This window comes from Acinonyx jubatus, chromosome E1 (genome assembly GCF_027475565.1).
Source record: "Acinonyx jubatus isolate Ajub_Pintada_27869175 chromosome E1, VMU_Ajub_asm_v1.0, whole genome shotgun sequence".
Lineage (NCBI taxonomy): Eukaryota > Metazoa > Chordata > Mammalia > Carnivora > Felidae > Acinonyx > Acinonyx jubatus.
This window is the reverse complement of record NC_069397.1, coordinates 4475726-4495429: the sequence shown is the minus strand read 5'-3', so window position 1 is coordinate 4495429 and position 19704 is coordinate 4475726. Positions and strand designations below refer to the sequence as shown.

Here is a 19704-nt window from a genome sequence, read left to right as displayed (position 1 = left end):
CATTTCTAAGAGGATATGGTTCCATGAACTTCACTTTCTCTCTGTGCACACCATGATTAGTGTCCAGAATACTGTCCTTAAGCACCTGAGCCTAAGACCAGGTGAGGCGTTCTCCTCCTGTTGTTGCCTTTAATTCTGACATCTGTTGAAGTTGAACCCCGAACCATGGACTAGTGTATGCATCTCCGTGCGCCCCATGGCTCTCACCTGGATGATCTCCAGTCCCCCTCCTGGAAACAGAGCAGAGGGCAGTGGGAGGGGCTCACAGCAGCAGGACCGCCCCCCCATACCCCCTGTTCTTCCCCTCATCTCTCTCCCGCCGTGTCTTCCAAGCTCTGTTAAGTAAAAGACTGGTTCATCTCCAATAATCCTACCTGTTGTAACATCCCCACACTATGGGAAGCACTGTGTCTTGAACCCCAGATGATACAGGGGTGCAGTAGCCTTGAAAGAAAGACCAGGAAAATATATGTGACTTTACCACTGCCCATAAAGCCTCGCCTGATTAGGCTAGGGTTGCCCAGGATAATCTCTTTTCCTTAGTGACCTCTTCACAGGAGTGACAGGTCATATCCCATTCACCAGTTCTACCCCCACACAAGTGGAGGGGATTATGCAGGGAATATATACCAAGGGCACCAATCCTGGAGGCCATCTTGGAATCCTGCCTCTGGCAATGGTGCCAGATAAGCAGCGGGAGAGAGGCTGTGTTCAGAATAGGAAGCACTTCTGATTGGGGGTAATCGAGGAGGGCTTCCTGGGGGAGGAGGGCACTGATGCAGAGTTTGAAGGGTGGGTAGATCCTGAAAAGTATGGTTGAAAGGAAAGACAGTCTGGGCAGAGGAAACATGATGATCAAGGGGGCAGGAGAAGGAATGTGATGGAAATAAACAGCAGAGTGGTCCACATTGGCTGCAGAAGAGGATGTGTGCAAGTGTAAGACATGGGAATTAAAGAGTAGTTATTTTGGCCTCAGTTTGAAAAGGCCTTTTCAAAGGCCTAGAATGGATGTGATAGGCACCAGAAACCACGGACGCTCCACATAGGAGGGGAGATTCGTGTGAGTTCATCTGTGACCAGTCAAGGTTGCCAAGAGTGTGGGGGTTTGAAAAGAAAATGTACCAGGCTCCTCGGCAAAGGGTGGATCTCGTATTATAAATATCATGGTGGGGGCCCAGGCCCCCTTCCAGCCCTGGCAGCCGTGTGCTCAGTGCTTAGGAGCAGAAAGAGCCGAACAGGGGAAAGTGATCCAGGCCTGAGGTCCTCTGATGAGGATGCCAATCCAAGTAAACGTTTGCTGAGGGCTCACCATGCACCAGGCCTACTTCCCAACAACCGAACCGATGGGAAACCACCAAGAATCACCCTGCCACCAGTTTACAAAAAACAAAAACAAAAACAAAAACAAAAAAAACCCAAAAAACCAAAAACAAAACCATGAGTACGAGGAAGCAAAACCAAAGTGTGAACATCAGGCTGAGTCGAGAGCCCAAGCTCTCTACCACTCTACTATTCCAAACAATGGAGATCCAAGCTATTTTGAAGGTGAAGTGAGCAGGATTTGATGCCTGTCTGACCACAGGCACATCAGGGATGTAAAGGAGGGATATGATCAACCCCAAGCATTCAAGTTTAAGTGACTAGAACAATAATTATACCACCCACCTAAGCGGGCAAAGCAGGAAAAGAGGATAGTTGGAGCAAAGAAGAAAGCATCCATTTGGCCTCTTATTAAATACTTAACAAATACTGTCCTGGATTTTTATTAGCTCGTCTCCCGAGCCAGCAATAAGGTGATGGTCCCAGCCAAGAAGGAGCTGTCTCTAGGGAAACAACATTTCTTGACCTTCTCGATTAGTTCAGTGCAGGCAGCCAGGTCCGTCCCCAAGTCAACTGAACTCCCAGTGAACTGTGTGAAATTGCCAATACTCGACTGCTTTTGACCTCTTCCAACACATGCAGGTTGGGGCAAAGTTTTGTACTTCTTTCTCAGCTGTGAGCTTGCATAAATCAAGAAGGTGCTTAGCTATATGTCCAAATGGTGCCTCCTTTACTCAGACACCATTTTGCTGCATTATCAGACTCCAAAATTACTATGTAACTGTATCTTTTCTTCAATTTTTTTTTAACATTTATTATTTACTTTTGAGATAAAGAGAGAGTGTGAGAGAGGGAGACGCAGAATCCGAAGCAGGCTCCAGACTCTGAGCCATCAGCACAGAGCCCGACGCGGGGCTCGAACCCACGAGCCGGGAGCACAGAGTCTGCTTGGGATTCTCTCTCCCTGTCTCTCTGCCCCTTCCCCACTGGCACTCTCTGTCTGTCTCTCTCAAAATAAAGAAACAAACATTTAAAAACAAACACACAAAAACAAAAGGATTGTAGGAAACATTTCTGGGAGGCCCCTGGGGACTGACTGGCCACATCAGCAGCTGCTGTTTTTGTGTGACGCTATTTCCCCTCTTCCTCCAGTGGCTGACAAAGCTGGATACTTAATGGGTCTGAACTCTGCAGAAATGCTGAAGGGCCTGTGCTGTCCGAGGGTGAAGGTTGGGAACGAGTATGTCACTAAAGGCCAAAATGTCCAGCAGGTAATGGAGATGATCTGAGTTCAGCTGACTCAGTGATGTTGCTATTTTAACCATCGTTTTAGGGGCACCTGCGTGGCTCACTCGGTTGAGCATCCAAATTTAGCTCGGGTCATGATCTCACGGTTCGTGGGTTCCAGCCCCACATTGGGCTCTGTGCTGACGGCTCAGAGCCTGGAGCCTGCCTCCGATTCTGTGTCTCCCTCTCTCTCTCTCTGCCCCTCTCCCTCTCGTGTTCTGTTTGTCTCTCACTCAAAGGTAAATAAACAGTAACCATCATCTTAGAGCTCTCTCAGTTGAAGATATCAGAAATACATATGTAACTGGCGTCAGCATTAGGGGGAGTTTCATTCTTACGACCCTAGGTGTACCTAGCTCAAGGAATGTAAATCAAGAGTACCATCGGGCATCCTAAGGGCCTGGAGCCAGAAACTGAAGGGTCCTCTGGAGCCAGGCTGCACCCCCTGTGGGCTGCACCCTTCCCGGGGGCTCCATGGGCTGTCTGCTCTCCTCTCCCGTGTTCTCACCAGGAAAAATATCTCTCTCCATCTCTCCTGCTCACCTCATAGCCCCCAGCTTCACATCTCTGTAGTTCAGCCTCCTGCTGAGACTGAGAGCAGTGTCTTTGATCCCAATTCCAAATTCGCAGGAGAGACACTTTGTACAACCCAACTTGGATCAAATGTCCCCTTGTGGTTCAATTACATGCGGCCAGGGTCTAGAGTCACATGTCATAACCATGGTTGTTAGAAGGTTATCTTTGTACATACAATGGTCTCACAGAAAGGGGAATATTCTAAGGTAGCAAACATTTCAAGAAATTTTTAATGGGAGGGTGGGGGTGGGACGCCTGGGTGGCTCAGTCGGTTAAGCGGCTGACTCTTCATCTCAGCTCAGGTGATGATCTCACAGTTCGTGCAATTGAGCCTGGCATCAGCTAAGCGCCGATGGCACGGAGCTGGCTTAGGATTCTGTCTCTCATTCTCTCTAACTCACCCCCTCTTGTGCTCCCTCTCTCTCTCTCTCTCTCTCTCTCTCAAAAATAAATAAATAAATAAATAAATAAATAAATAAACAAACAAACAAACAAATAAACAAACAAACAAACCTAAAAAAAAGAAATATTTAATATTAGGTTGGACCCATCTCCAACAGCTTTGACCCTGAAGATGTCATCCGGTTCATGCTTCAACTTAATACCACCATATAAACATTAATTTGAGGGATGAGCGAGTGATCTTTCTTCAAGGTGACCAACGCGGTGGGCGCCCTGGCCAAGGCCGTCTACGAGAAGATGTTCCTGTGGATGGTCACCCGCATCAACCAGCAGCTGGACACCAAGCAGCCCAGACAGTACTTCATCGGGGTCCTGGACATCGCCGGCTTTGAGATCTTTGATGTGAGTTGTTGGAATAAGCGGCCCTGTTAAGGCCCCTCCGCTCCGTGTCTGCTCTGCCGAATTCCCCCTGGGTTTCCCAAACTCACTTGAGCTCTTTGGTGTTTGCAACACCCTAGTTCAACAGCCTGGAGCAGCTGTGCATCAACTTCACCAACGAGAAGCTGCAACAGTTCTTCAACCACCACATGTTCGTGCTGGAGCAGGAGGAGTACAAGAAGGAGGGCATCGAGTGGACGTTCATCGACTTTGGGATGGACCTGGCTGCCTGCATCGAGCTCATCGAGAAGGTAGAGAAACAGAGGTGCTCCCCAGGGACTTGGGACCACCACATCTTTGCTCTCACTCTTCCCTGCTAATCGAGTGGCGACCCTAACCCTTCTCTCCCAGCCTTAAGAGAGCCGAATCCCCTTGAAGCTGAAGAGTAAGTGTTTGGAAAGCACGCGTAATTCAGACACCTTAAGGGGTACCTGGGTGGTTAAGATCCAAGGGTTCTGTTCTCCCCAAGAATGTGAGGAGTTCTTAGAACCATGTTATTATAAAAATAGCAGAGGACATTAACTTAAAAAAAAAAAGGCACGGGGGTACTCCTGGGTGACTCAGTTGGTTGAGCTTCTGACTCTTGATTTTGGCTCAGGTTCATGAGTTTGAGCCCCGAATCAGGCTCTGCGCTGACAGTGCAGAGCCTGCTTGGGATTCTCTGTCTCCCTCTCTCTCTGCCCCTCCCCAACTCGCATTGTCTCTCTCTCTCTCTCAAAATAGGTAAATAAACTTTAAAAAAAAAGGGGGGGGGCGGCGCCTGGGTGGCTCAGTTGGTTGAGCATATGACTTCAGCTCAGGTCATGATCTCATGTTTCATGGGTTCGAGCCCTGCATGGGGTTCTGTGCTGACAGCTCAGAGCCTGGAGCCTGCTTCCGATTCTGTGTCTCCCTCTCTCTCTGCCCCTCTTCCGCTTGTGTTCTGTCTCTCTCTGTCTCTCAGAAATAAATAAATGCTAAAAAAAAATTTATTTTAATAAAAAATAAATTTTAAAAAAGGAATCCCCATAGCATTCTGAGCACTGTCACACTGGAATGAGTTTATCTTTCTGAAGTGGCTCCTGAGATGTCCAGACTTAACAGAAACCCATGGGGGAGGGGAAGGAAAAACAAAAAAAAACAAACAAAAAAAGAGGTTAGAGTGGGAGAGAGCCAAAGCATAAGAGACTCTTAAAAACTGAGACCAAACTGAGGGCTGATGGGGGGTGGGAGGGAGGGGAGGGTGGGTGATGGGTATTGAGGAGGGCACCTTTTGGGATGAGCACTGGGTGTTGTATGGAAACCAATTTGACAATAAATTTCAAAAATAAATAAATAAATATATATATGTATATATATGTTTATATATGTGTGTGTGTGTGTATATATATATATATGTATATAAAACTCATAGTATTTTATGTCTAGGTATGTAACTTTACTTTTTGGGGGGTAAGCCGATCGCTAAAAGTGAGCTACGTTTATAATAAACACATACAGGGGCGCCTGGGTGGCTCAGTCGGTTGAGCGTCCGACTTCGGCTCAGGTCACGATCTCACGGTCCGTGAGTTCGAGCCCCGCGTCGGGCTCTGGGCTGATGGCTCAGAGCCTGGAGCCTGCTTCCGATTCTGTGTCTCCCTCTCTCTCTGCCCCTCCCCCGTTCATGCTCTGTCTCTCTCTGTCTCAAAAATAAATAAACGTTAAAAAATTTTTTTAAAAAAATAATAAACACATACACTCTCTTTCCATGCTCTCTTGTTCAACAAGCGTTCATTAAGCACATACGACATGGCTCGTTCTGCTCTGTCATCACACCTTGCTCTCACAGCACTTACCTTGCAAGGCTCTTAGCCAGAAAGCAGTAGCACCGAAGAAGTTGTGTTTGGCTCCTGCAGTCAACGGAGTCATGGACACGTACTACTGAACGCTGAGACATGGTCTGTTTTCCTTTCAGCCTATGGGCATCTTCTCCATCCTGGAGGAGGAGTGCATGTTCCCCAAGGCCACGGACACCTCCTTCAAGAACAAGCTGTACGACCAGCACCTGGGCAAGTCCAGCAACTTCCAGAAGCCCAAGGTGGTCAAGGGCAGGGCCGAGGCCCACTTCTCGCTGGTCCACTACGCGGGCACCGTGGACTACAACATTGCCGGCTGGCTGGACAAGAACAAGGACCCGCTGAACGAGACCGTGGTTGGGCTGTACCAGAAGTCTTCGCTGAAGCTGCTGTCTTTCCTTTTCTCCAACTACGCTGGCGCAGAAGCAGGTGAAATTCTCCCCACCCCCCGTGTGAAAATCTCCGTGTAATTACTCATAACCCAAAGGTGTCCTTGAAAATCAAGTAGTCAACTGTGAGCTTCAGACTGAGCTGGATGTCTTTTGTCTTTGGTCTCTCATTTTCTTCCTCTTCCTTAAGAGATTGAATTCTATGGAGGCAACAGGGCCTCTCAGGGAACAAAATAGCCAATACCACATTTTTAAAAATTGTTTATAATGTTTATTTATTTTTGAGAGAGAGAGAGAGAGAGAGGGCAAGGGCAGAGAGACAGGGAGACACAGAATCCGAAACAGGCTTCAGGCTCTGAGCTGGCAGCACAGAGCCCGACGCGGGGCTCGAACTCACAAACCACGAGATCGTGACTTGAGCTGAAGTCAGGTGTTTAACAACTGAGCCACCCAGGAGCCCGCCAAAACCACATCTTTTAGTAACTGCTCAAAATTGAGATGGGGTGGCTGGCTGGTTCAGTTGGAGGAGCGTGCAACTCTTGATCTTGGGGTCGTGAGTTCAAGCCCCACGTTGGGTGTAGAGATTACTTAAATAAAAACGTTTTAAAATATTGAGATATAATTCATGCACTATACAATCTACTCTTTGGAAAATTCAGTGGTTTTAGTATATTTAAAGGTGTGCAACCATCCATACCATCTAATTCGAGAACACTTTCATCACCCCTGTTACCACTTCACCAGGTCCTGGCAACTACACAGCTACTTTCTGTCTCTATGGATCAGCCTACTCTGGTCATTTCATGTAAATGGAATCATACCCTACATGGTCTTTGGTGACTGGCTTCTTTCGTGTAGAATGGTTTCAGGGTTTGTCTGTGTTATGGCATGTATCAGTACATCACTTCTATTTATTTTTTTAAGTTTATTTCTTTTGAGAGAGAGCGAGAGAGAGAGAGAGCGCAAGGGAGGGGCGGAGAGAGAGGGAGAGAGAATCCCAAGCGGGCTCTGCACTGTCAGCACAGAGCCTGATGCAGGGCTTGAACCCACAAACTGTGAGATCATAACCTGAGCCAAAGTCAAGAGTTGGATACTTAATGGACTGAGCCACCCAGGCACCCCCAGCTCACTTCTTTTTAAGATGAGTAATGTTCCAGTGGATGGAGAGTACACGTTTCCTCTATCCACTCATCAGTTGATGGACGTTAGGTTGTCTCCACGTTTAGCTACTGTGAACCCTTCTGTTATGAACATTTGTATACAAGTTTCTGTGTGGGTATATGTTGTCAGTTCTCTTGGGTACATACCTAGAAGTGGAATTGCTGAGTCATATGATAACTCTAGATTTAACTTCTTAAGGAACCTCCAGACTGTTTTCCAATATGGCTGCACAAGCCAGTATCACTCCTTAAGTTACCCTTCTATTTTTAAAATAATTGCCAAAATAGGGTTTTAAAATTATGAACTATCTTAAATGCACAAATTGTTAAAAATTACTGTTCATAACATGAAGATATAGGCAATATGTTCGTTCATTCTATAATTAGATCACTTTTAAATATTAACATCCTGTGTACTCTGGGATAGTAGAATGTAAAAACTGAGCACACGTTTAAACTCAAATGATGAATATCATTTTCTTCAAATCTAGTGAGGGCATCTCTATGACTGTGTTGCCCAACCGCACTCAGTGATATCACCAAGACTCTACGGAGAAGGCCCTGTGTAGCTCTGGGTCTTGGGAAGTGGCTTTCTGGCCCACCCCGTCCTGCTACCCACATTTCATGCTAGCCCTTGAAGGCAAGGAAGATGGGTGGAGAATGAGGCATGACATTTATTTCCCCTAGACTAAATCTTGATCGCATGTGGGAGGCAAAATCTGAAATGGAGCCATTCACAAAAAGTAGACCCAATATCACCAACTCCTAGAGAAGCCAAAAAGCTAGGTTGTTCCTTTGAGACAAGAAGAGAAACTGACTTGAAGAAAATTCTTGAGATGCATCAGTTGTACTGGTTTCAGTTACTTCCTCATCGCAAGATAAACAGGGACGCAAGAAGGAGGTAGACTCGTGAAAGAAACTATAGTCCATCCAGAGGAATATCTCAATCTTGCCAACTGTTGAGTTGACTTGTCTGGTTCCTACAGGAGAAGACTCGGCTTTGATACTGAGAGTCTAAGCTATACTCCTGGTCAAATGCCACCCACATCCCACCCCACCCTATCTTTTAGTGATAAAGATGAGTTTTCCCTAATACGACTAGTTTGAGACACATTTTAAAAACAAACAAGAAATAAACACCCTGCAGCTCTGTTACATCAAAAGAAAACCCAAAGTTCCATTCCAGGGTTTGAAGGGTATGGCCACCACTAAGAAAAAGGAACCCTTGTGCACTGGTGGTGGGAATGTAAATTGGTGCAGCCACTATGGAAAACAGTACGGAGGGTCCTCAAAAAGTTAAAAATGAAATTACCATATGATCCAGAAATCCCACTTCTGGGTCTGTATCTGAAAGAAACAGAATCACTGTCCTAAAGACATATCTGCACCCCGTGTTCACTGCGACATTATTTACAAGAGCCAAGACATGGAAATCACCTAAGTGGCCATCAGTGGATGAATGGATAAAGAAAATCTGGTGTACTATTCAGCCATAAAAAAAGACAAAACCTTGGATTTGTGATTACACGGGTAGATCTTTTTTTCAATGTTTATTTATTTATTTTGAGAGACGGATAGAGAGAGAGAGGGAGAGAGAGAGCAAGAGAAAGAGTACAGGCAAGGGAGGGGCAGAGAGAGGGGGAGAGAAAGAATCCCAAGCAGGCTCCTAGCTGTCAGCACAGAGCCCGACGTGGGGCTCGAACTCACGAACCGCAAGTTCACGACCTGAGCTGAAGTCGGATGCTCAACTAACTGAGCCACCCAGGCATCCCTGTATTACATATTTAAAAGTTGCTAAGAGGGGCACCTGGGTGGCTCAGTTAGTTGAGCGTCTGACTTCGGCTCAGGTCATGAACTCTCGGTTCGTGAGTTCGAGCCCCACATCAGGCTCTGTGCTGACAGCTCAGAGCCTGGAGCCTGCTTTGGATTCTGTGTCTCCCTCTCTCTCTTCCCCTCCCCTGCTTGTTCTCTCTCTCTCTGTCTCTGTCTCTGTCTCTCTCTCTCTCTCAAAAATAAAGATTAAAAAAAATTAAAATATATATATATATATATACATGTATCAAGTCATTATGTCCTACATCTGAAAGTCACACAATGGTATGTCACTTGTATGTCAATATAACTGGGGGCATGAGGAGAGGCCACCACTGTGTCCTCAGGGACGCATCTGACACACCTTCTGTGTCCATCCAGGAGATTCCGGGGGAAGCAAGAAGGGCGGGAAGAAGAAGGGGTCCTCCTTCCAGACTGTGTCCGCAGTGTTCAGGGTTTGTATTCTGGCAAGTTCCACATTCTGTTGTTTTTCTGCCCGGCGAAATGGCATTTACCAAGTTAAACGTGCTTGTTCTGATTTGTGTCCCAGGAAAATTTAAACAAACTGATGACAAATTTAAGGAGCACCCACCCTCACTTTGTGCGATGCCTGATTCCCAACGAGACCAAGACTCCTGGTGAGTAAGAACCCATCAGAACAGGACTCTGCATGCATGCCTGCATGCATGTGTGTGTGTGTGTTTCCCCAAAGAAAGCGTTATATAGCCTTAATTACTCCTCAACATCGTCTACGAAGCAAGATTGCCAGGTTTCGCAAATAAAAATACCAGCTGCCCTGTCAAGTTCGAATTTCACATAAACAATGAAAAACTTCTTTGTGTAAGGATGACCCACGCAATATTTGGGATATACGCGTACTAAAAACTGGTTCGCTGTATCTGAAATTCAAATTCAACTTGGCGTCCTATATTGTACCTGGCAATCCCTCCTCCGAGGTCAGATCCAAAGTAGTGTATGTACATACGTAAGAAGGCACATTGGATTCGTGACTTTCATTAAGGTTCTCCCAGGGCCCCGTGGCTCCCTTTCTCCCAAAGACAGTCACCGCGTCTGGGGTATTTTACAATTGAAACAGCAGCAGTAACACCTGTTTTCTGAGTCTATATGGTATGCAGCTACTCTTTCTGTTGCTAACAACCGTCTGCATTTTACAGATGGGAAAACAGAACTGTAGATCTAGAAAACTGTGCAGTACAATAGACCTTTAACCATCACTCAATCCCTGATCCACAAATATTCTTTTTTTTTTACTAATTTTTTTTTAACATTTATTTATTTTTGAGACAGAGAGAGAGCATGAACAGGGAGGGTCAGAGAAAGAGGGAGACACAGAATCCAAAACAGGCTCCAGGCTCTGAGCCGTCAGCACAGAGCCCGACGTGGGGCTTGAACCCACGGACCGCGAGATCATGACCTGAACCGAAGTCGGACGCCTGACCGACTGAGCCACCCAGGCGCCGTGATCCACAAATATTCTTAAGAGTATAGGTGTGGCTTAGGGTCATTTGTCACAGAGAGAACACACGGTCACACAGAGCTGTGGCTGGGAGGCAGCCGAGTTATCTGTCCCAAACATGAATGAGTGTCCTGCCTTGGCAACGTGACAAGCGACCGGAGGTATCCGAAGGCTGGAGGAGAAAACCTGTTTCACCTGTCACCGCCCATGGGAACCTTAGCTGAGGACTTCTGCTTTCTGGGCTATAAAACGAGGATTAAAGTGGCATTTTATGCATGCGTTCACTTAGTTAGCTATTCATTTATTTAATGAGTGCTTGTAAACTTTGTAAATAGTAATTCGTTTAACCTGCCTTAGGGGCGCCTGGGTGGCTCAGTTGGTTAAGTGTCCAACTCTTGGTTTCGGCTCAGGTGATGATCTCACGGTTTGTGGGATTGAGCCCCACATCAGGCTGTGCACTGAAAGTAGGATTCTCTCTCTCTCCCTCTCTCTCTCTCTCTCTCTACCCCTCCCTTACTCACGTGCTCTCTCTCAAAATAAATAAATACAGTTTAAAAAAAATAACCTGGGGCACCTGGGTGGCTCAGTCAGTTAAGCATCTGACTTCGGCTCAGGTCATGATCTCACGATTCGTGGGTTCCAGCCCTGCGTCGGGCTCTGTGCTGATTGCTCGGAGCTTGGATCCTGCTTCAGATTCTGGGTCTCCCTCGCTCCCTGCCCCTCCCCCACTCACACTCTGTCTCTCTCTCAAAAATAAATAAACATAAAAAATTTTATTAAGAAAGATAATAAACTGCCTTAGAGGATTGCAGTGAGGATTTGATGTCAAGCATTTTAACTGAGGCCAAGCGCATCGCGAACACTCAGATGTCAGCTCTCAATTATAATAGCAACAGTTGTTATTCGTATTATGAGAAGAATTATGATAACATTATGTATGATAATAATCATGAGAGCAATAATAACATTGTGGGGAAATAATTTTACTATTCTATTAACAATTATTATATTGATTATTATATTAATGGTTACATTACAATTATATTATTATATTTATTATTATTGTTACTACTGAAAGCCAGACATTTTATTTTTTCACTTTTATATTTTCAGTGCTTATTTATTTTGAGAGAGCATGGGTAGGGAGGGGCAGAGAGAGAGGGAGAGAGAGAATCCCAAGCAGGCTCCGCACTGTCAGCGTGGAACCCGACGTGGGGCTCCGTCCCACAAACCGTGAGACCACGACCTGAGCCAAAACCAAAAGTCAGAGGCTTAGCCGCCTGAGCCACCCAGGCGCCCCAAGCCAGACATTTTAATTCTCCGAAGAAGCAAGTCTACTATGTGTGGTAGAATTCATCTTCCGTGAAAGTCTAAGTCAAAGGCAAAAATCAGCTGCCGCGCTGTTTGGGACCCGTGTTGTCTGGGCACGCTGCACCCCTCCCAGTGTGCCCAGCACACAGCCCGTTTCTCCCCCAGTGTTGGAACGGAGCTGTCCCCCTGGGTAAGCGTCGAACAAAATTATTGGCTTATGTGTGGATGTTGTATCATAAAGAAAATTGAGTTCCGTTATTGGTGTTTTATGGGCGTGTTTGCACAAATCAAACACGTATGGCATGACTTACCCATAGGGCGCATGCCTGCAAATATCAAGTGACAGGGGGTTACATCCGGCTGGCTGCAGCCTGTGCCTCTAGGGGCCCCCAGGGTGTCTGGCGGTCCACTGGTTTACTTTTTCTCTTGGAAGGTAAATTGTGGGGAAATCTCCATGTCTTCCTCTCCATTTGGCTTCTCCTTCACTCTGGCACCTCTCTGTTTTCTTTCCCATTTCTGAGAATAGACTAAGACAATACCATAGATATACATACTGATAGGTTAATAGACTATTAGACTAATAGAATAAGACATGTAATGGAATACATATTATATGTATGTACATATGTATAATATATGTATTGTATGTATGCATATATGTAATATATATACTACATAATGAATAGACCCTAGACATACAGGAGCCTGGGTGACGCTTTGGAAGGCGCCTAGTGGGGCCTCTTCATTTTCTCTGTGAGGGGGGTGCTCACGGGGAGGGGGGCAGTTAGTCATCCTTGGAACTGGCCAGCTCTGGGAAGGGCAGCCCCTCGGGGTCTGCAAGGCCCCAAGATGCCAAAGCCTCGTAAGACACAGGGTGTAAGAAACACGATTCACACGATTGCCCACAGAGCTGAGATGGCAGGGAAGGAGTGACGGAGGTGATGGATGAGGGGTAAAGAGCAAATTCTTTAGCAACGGTAACCCGAGAAAGATAAAGCAATAGCTCGGGGGACTTTTTAGAAGTCTTGCACGTGGGTCAGAGGGCAAAGAGGATTCTTTTTATGGGCTTTCCAGAGACCGTCTCCGCCTGGGTTGGGAGGGACACGGGAGAGCCCTGTGAGACGTCAACCCTCTTCTGAGCCTGCAGCAAAAGCAGGGGCCCCTGAGGAGGAGGGGTCCAGTCTCAGCTTTGCGACTACCCAGCAGGACCCTCACGTCTCCAGGAAGGGGGGGCACAGAAAGTCCAAGTTCACACAGCTAGCAAACGGCACAGCCAGCATCTGAGCCCCTCAGAATCCTCATCCGGCAAATACTGGGAGCTGGACGAGGTGAGCCCTAAGCTTCGTTCACCCGAGAAGTCCTCTGAGTGTCTGATACAGTGCTCCTTGGTCTTAACCACTCCTTCCTCGAGAGAATCACTGTCCAGTAGAATCTTCGGGAATGACGGAAATGTTTACGTCTTGCTGTCCAGTATGGCGGCCACTGGGTACGAGACGTGAGGCGAGCACAACCGAGAAAATGAACTTGCCGTTTTATTGAATTTAAACAACCACACGCGGCCAGAAACTATTGTACCAGCCAGCACAGCTCTAGCAGAACCTTGAAAACTGCATAAATGAATAGTCCTCTCTCCACCCAGCAACCAGGAAAACGTGTGGGCCTTCTAGAAGTTTCCAGAAGTTTCATTAAAGACAGCTTTAGCCCTCCCCCAAACCTGCAACTTAGGGAACCCACAAGGAAAAGCCATTACACAGCCATGATACTGCTCCTAATCCCTCACCCAGCCCCAGTATAGAATTTTCCCAGTCCCCGTTTGGTGCCTGACCCAAGAGCACCCCCACTGGGGGGCTTGTTCCTATGGCTCCTCTCCTCCCACCCAGCTTTGGTGGTCCCCCTTCTTTCCCAGAGCTCATGCTGCCCTCTCTTTCTCTGTCCCTCTAAAGGCACAGCCTTCAGAGCCTACATCCCTGTCCTTGAGTAGAGAAGGGCATCTCGAGTTCTCCAATGGGAAGTCCAAGGGGAACCCACACCCATTCTGCTCTCCCTTGGAGCCTAGCTACAGACTCAAGGCTAAAGATCAGTATTTGGTCTTTTATCCCATAGTAATGGAGCGCTCGAGTGTCCCTAGGAGGTTGGGACTATTTCTTCTGTGACGCTGTAGGTAGGCTCCGGCCATTCCCCACCCCTCCATCTTAGAGCTGGCACTGACTCTTTCCACTCAAGTCTGGGTGTGCTGGCATGTCTCACAGCAGCCAGACCATCAAAGACGATGGGAAAGTTGCTGACACCACCCCCCCCCACCCTGGGGCTTTCTCTCCCCAGGAGTCATGGACCACTACTTGGTCATGCATCAACTGCGCTGTAACGGGGTCCTTGAGGGCATCCGGATTTGCAGGAAAGGATTCCCCAGCCGGATCCTCTATGCTGACTTTAAACAGCGGTAGGTCACGTGACTTTGCCTCTGTCTCCTTTTGAGGGCACTGTGTGCATTTCCCGAAGGGGCCCCTCCGGCTGGGTGTTGGGTGAGCTCACAGCCTCCCAGGGTCTCCGTGAGCTGGAGGATGATCTAAGCTCAAAGCAAGTGCAGGGCCAGCCCCAAGTGGTCGCAAGGTCCAAGCCCCAACCCTCCAGACCAGGGCTTCTCAACTTCTGCCCTGTTGGCATCCGGGGCTAGATAATCCTCCACTGTTGGGGCTGCTCTGTGTGTTGTAGGATTTTAGCGGCATCCCTGGTCTCTACCTACAATGTTGGTAGCAAAGCACATCCCACCCAAACTGGGACGATCAAAAACGTCTCCAGACATTCCCACATGTCCCCTGGGCACGGGTGGGGGCGTAGAGGGGGAATAAATCATCCCCATTTGAGCCCCACTGCTCCCGACCAGCACTCTCCTCCCAGCTGCCATCTGGGCCCACAAGTCAAGTCCAGGCCTTGTCTGGAACAGAGGAAGGGAGGGGACGCTCCAGAGGTAGGAGGCCCAGAGGTCTGCAAGTCGTAGTTGATGTCAAGGTTCTTTTATGTCAAATGAGAACCATTTCCTTTGAAAGCAAACAGCCCGGGGTCTTTCTCGGGGATTGAATCCATTCAGGAAATGTTGTCCCTCAACTGAAACTGCCATCCAGCCTATCATTGCCATGCTGTTGAGAGGGCCCAAGCAGGGAGTAGACCTGACCTAGCTTCCAGTGCCGGACTTGAGTGCCGGTGAGGGGTCTTTGCATGTGCTTCCTGTGTGCTTGGCCAACTGCTGGCAGAGTCTTGTCGCCTAAACCACGGTGGCTCTCCGGAGTCTGTCTTTCCTCGGGGGAGGGCATGGCCTTCCTGACCCGGGTCGTCACAGAATGACTGGCCCGGGCCCTGGCAGGGCTCTCAGGCCCCCGGGCCTGGACAGAGAGCAAAGTGCATGAAGGGAACACCTTCCCAGCTCTGTGCGGCCAGAGGCCCTTCTCCCCGGAGACACCCCCCCACACACACACACACCCAGCTGCCGGGAGGTATCTCATCAGCCTGTCTCCCCCCTCAGCTACCGGATCCTCAATGCCAACGCCATCCCCGAAGGGCAGTTTATTGACAGCAAAAACGCTTCTGAGAAGCTGCTGAGCTCCATCGACGTGGACCGTGAGCAGTATAGGTTTGGCCACACCAAGGTGAGAGCATGTGAAGCGGGGACACTCCCAACCCGTGTAACCCACAGCCCCAGGCTGCTCGTCGGCCGGTCGGGGGAAAGGGCTCTGACCCGTCCGGTCAGCCTGGAAACCCCTTTGCACAGGAGCCCAAGCAGAGGCAGCCTGGGTCCAGGTGTCGAGAGTTCTGTCTCTGTGTTTGTTTCTAAGTGGCCAGCAGCTTAATTTGGAAGCCAGGGCCTCCTCAGCAATGGAGGAAAGCAATAGAAAGTTCTAGTGTCCTGAGAGAGCAGAGAAAAGCACTTTTTTTTTAATGTTTATTTATTTTTGAGACACAGGGAGAAAGACTGAGTGCGAGCAGGGGAGGGGCAGAGAGAGAGAGAGGGAGACACGGAATCCGAAGCAGGCTCCAGGCTCCGAGCTGTCAGCACAGAGCCCGACACGGGACTCGAACACATGAACTGTGAGATCAGGACCTGAGCCAAGGTCGGACACTCAACCACCTGAGCCACCCAGGTGTCCCAAGAAAAGGCACTCTTAAATGGGACAAAAGAGTCAAGGAGAGAGGAAAACACAGCAAGGATTCCAGGAACAGTGACAGTTTGGAGGGAATGATTACAACAGATAAAAATGGCTGCCATCTAGTGATCACATGTGGAGCCAGCCCTGTGACCCCTCCCCTGTGCACCTTGCACTGAGTCCTCCCAGTATCCCGAAGGTGATAAGGATGGTTCTGACCTCGTGGGGTTACAGGTCGGGCCAGGGGGCAAAACATTTGCTCGAGGTCCCAGGGACACTGAGGCACCAAGGCCAGCTTCAAATACTGGCCTGACTCCAGAACTCTCCCTCCTGGAAAGGGCCAAGCCGGGCCTGCTGGCCTCCAAGGGTTCCCTGCTTCCTTGGAACACTGGTGTGGGCCGTGGGTGCATGGGCTCAGGGTGGGACTAGTCTCAGATGGGCAGACAGACAGGAGAATGGGGAGGCAGAACTGTCTGTGGATTTCTCCTAATCGGGGCACAGTTGAGTTCTGAGGTTACTTCTGGACTCATCCTCGCCTCCGATATGTAAGGTCTGTCCCAGTCGGTCCTTGTGCATTGGTGGGGCCTGGAATGTACTTTGGAACAGGGCACGGGAAGGTCCACTGTGGAGCCCAGATGGCTGCCAGTCCCAAGCCAGGGTGCTGAAGGCCGGGGGCTGGTTTGGACACAAACAGGCTCCTGGGAGGGCCCAGGTTCCACACGTGCTGAGAACAAAGCCAGGCTCATGTCTCCCCTGGTTCAGGTGTTTTTCAAAGCCGGACTTCTTGGACTCCTGGAGGAGATGAGGGACGAGAAGCTGGCGACCCTAATGACACACACGCAGGCCATCTGCCGGGGGTACCTGATGCGGGTGGAGTTCAAGAAGATGATGGAGAGGAGGTGATGTGGACCCTCGTCCCAGCTCACACCGCCCTCCCTACCTAGCAGCTGACTGCTGCTTCCTGGTTTTAGTCTTGGGGCACTAACGTCCTCGTTCATTCACTTAACCGACACCTGCTGAGCGGCCATTCTGTGCTGGGGACCCCGCGTGGTGCTGGGGATGCAGAAAGGAGTCCTTCCCTCCAGGAGCTCAGAGACGGGCCGGAAGCAGACACTTGCATGTTTGACTGTAACGCCCGTGACAAGTGCAATGTCAGAGTCACGTTCAGGGCAATGGGGGGGTGGTGAGGAAAGCCCTCCACATGGCTGGGAGTTGGGGCTGGCTGAAGGGGTCAGCAAGAAGAAAGAACTTTCCGAAGCAAGCTTTGCGTGGCCTGAGAAAGGAGGGCTTGGAGGCCACCATGGTGGGAGCGAGGAGGGAGTGGTGCTCAACGCGGGCTCCCCTGCACCGAGTTAATGAGGCAAGGCTGGGTCATCGGGCTGGGGAGCCATGGAAGGTACAGATGGCCCGTGTCCTCCCTCAGCTCCCAACCTCAACGAGTGCTGTTTCCTCTGAACCCTCAGAGAGCACTGCAGGGTTCACAGGAGCTGCACGGCTCAGCCGTCCCTGCTTCCCACGTAGCGGGGAAGGGTGAAGGGTCTGGGCCCACGGGGCAGGTGGGGGTGGACACAAGTCCTTGCTGTGGTTCAGTAACCCCAGTCCTACTGGGCGAACAGGGAGTCCATCTTCTGCATCCAGTACAACATCCGCGCCTTCATGAACGTCAAGCACTGGCCCTGGATGAACCTGTTCTTCAAGATCAAGCCCCTCCTCAAGAGCGCGGAGGCCGAGAAGGAGATGGCCACCATGAAGGAGGACTTTGAGAGGGCCAAGGAAGAGCTGGCCAGATCCGAGGCTCGCCGGAAGGAGCTGGAAGAGAAGATGGTGACCCTGCTGCAGGAAAAAAATGACCTCCAGCTACAGGTCCAGTCTGTAAGTACCTTCCTGAGGAGGCTAGAAAAGGAGGAACAAAAGGGAGGCCCAGCAGGTGCATCGATTCAAGGGGCAGTGGTGCCACCTAGTGGGACTATAGAGTATTGCAGCCAGTTGGAGGCAGGGATGAGGGGGCTTGGTTTAGCCCAAGCACAGGTGCTTGCTGGGGGCAAGTCTACAAAGTGAATTTCTGCTCGCCCTCATTTGTCTCTGTCTTCCAGAAGGGAATGTCATCATAATTAAAAACTGTCCGGAATGCACCGGAAAATCATATAACTAAAAATAAAAGTAAATCACTAAAATAATTCAAAGGAGAAAGAGTAATCTTATATATATGGTTTTGATAATAGGATTCTACTTAAAAAAAGCTTTGAAGGTATGCATTTTTTAAGATTATTTATTTTGAGAGACAGAGAGTGTGTGTGTGTGTGTGTGTGTGTGTGCGCACGCAAGCGGGAGAAGGGCAGAGACAAAGGGAGAGAGAATCCCAAGCAGGCTCCGCACTGTCAGCACAGAGCCCAACATGGGGTTAAATCTCACGAACAGTGAAATCATGACCTGAGCCGAAGTTGGAAGCTCAACCAACTGAACCACCCAGCCGCCCTGATAAGCATTTTTATTATTTAAAAAAATTTTTTTTCTAATGTTTATTTTTGAGAAAGAGAGAGGCAGAGCCTGAGCGGGGGAGGGGCAGAGGGAGAGAGGGAGACACAGAATCCAAAGCGGGCTCCAGGCTCCAAGCTGTCGGCCCAGAGCAGGACGCAGGGCTCAAACTCACGAACAGTGAGATCATGACCTGAATCGAAGTCAACGTTTAATGGACTGAGCCACCCAGATGCCTCAAAGCATTTTTAAAATCAAGGAAATAGGGGAAACGAAACCATACCTAGTATGTGACATCCTGGTACAATAATTGTATCAATACACAAGATGCTTATCATTTGCCCTTTTGAATGAACTCCTAAATGCCTGGCACTTGCAAAGCATTTTCTCCTCCGTTGTTCACTTTCCAGTCAGTACAGGTGGTTTATTAAGAGCATTTTCCCAAGCCGAGTGGGCAAGAGGACTAGTTTTGGAACCAGAGAGCTAGATTTATATCCCTGGCCCTCCACTTGATGGCTGTGCTGCCTCGGGCAAGTTTCTTAGCCTCTTTGTACCTCGGTTGCCTCATCTGTAAAATGGCAACAGTAATATCACCCATGTCCTAGGGTTATGGGGAGGATCAGATGAGTCCCTTCATGCAAAATGCCTAGCACATAGTACATGTTCAGTTAACACACACACTTATTCTTATCCATAACCTTGGGATGTGTATCCAGTTTTTACAACTCTTACATAAAAAGAAGTAGCCCAATTAAGTTTAAGAATATAATTAGCTAATCTTTGTCTGTCCAAGAGACTCATTACAGAGCCTTCTGGGATACATTTGTATGTTATCACTTCGTTCCTGTCTGTTTTGAATTTTCTGCCCTGTGGCTCCAGGAGGCAGGGCTGACTAGGCATCGACAGGACTTTTCCATTGAAAGTGAAAAGGTAGTAATGTTTCAAAAATGCCACTTAGCTGGTGGTAGCATCGAGTAGATGAGTCGTTTTTCACCCCCTATTAGATGGAAGCATGAAATGGCCAGTGCCCAAATCTGACAAATTTGCAGAAGCTTTATGAACTTCATGCACTCCTTTGTTTGCAATTATTTTAGGTGTTTTCTA

At 48.6% G+C, this 19704-nt stretch overlaps 1 protein-coding gene across 3 annotated transcripts in view; it reads left to right on the top strand.

The window, feature by feature from the left end:
* MYH13 (myosin heavy chain 13) overlaps window positions 1-19704 on the top strand; it is a 59857-nt gene that overhangs the window by 19243 nt on the left and 20910 nt on the right. For all 3 annotated transcript variants that reach the window (XM_053212498.1, XM_053212497.1, XM_053212499.1), the window contains exons 12-21: window positions 2473-2591; window positions 3838-3987; window positions 4104-4274; window positions 5957-6266; window positions 9580-9653; window positions 9749-9836; window positions 14309-14426; window positions 15507-15630; window positions 16888-17024; window positions 17742-17997. In XM_053212498.1, coding sequence (XP_053068473.1) covers window positions 2473-2591; window positions 3838-3987; window positions 4104-4274; window positions 5957-6266; window positions 9580-9653; window positions 9749-9836; window positions 14309-14426; window positions 15507-15630; window positions 16888-17024; window positions 17742-17997 — 1547 coding nt within the window. The remainder of the gene's footprint in view (window positions 1-2472; window positions 2592-3837; window positions 3988-4103; window positions 4275-5956; window positions 6267-9579; window positions 9654-9748; window positions 9837-14308; window positions 14427-15506; window positions 15631-16887; window positions 17025-17741; window positions 17998-19704) is intronic.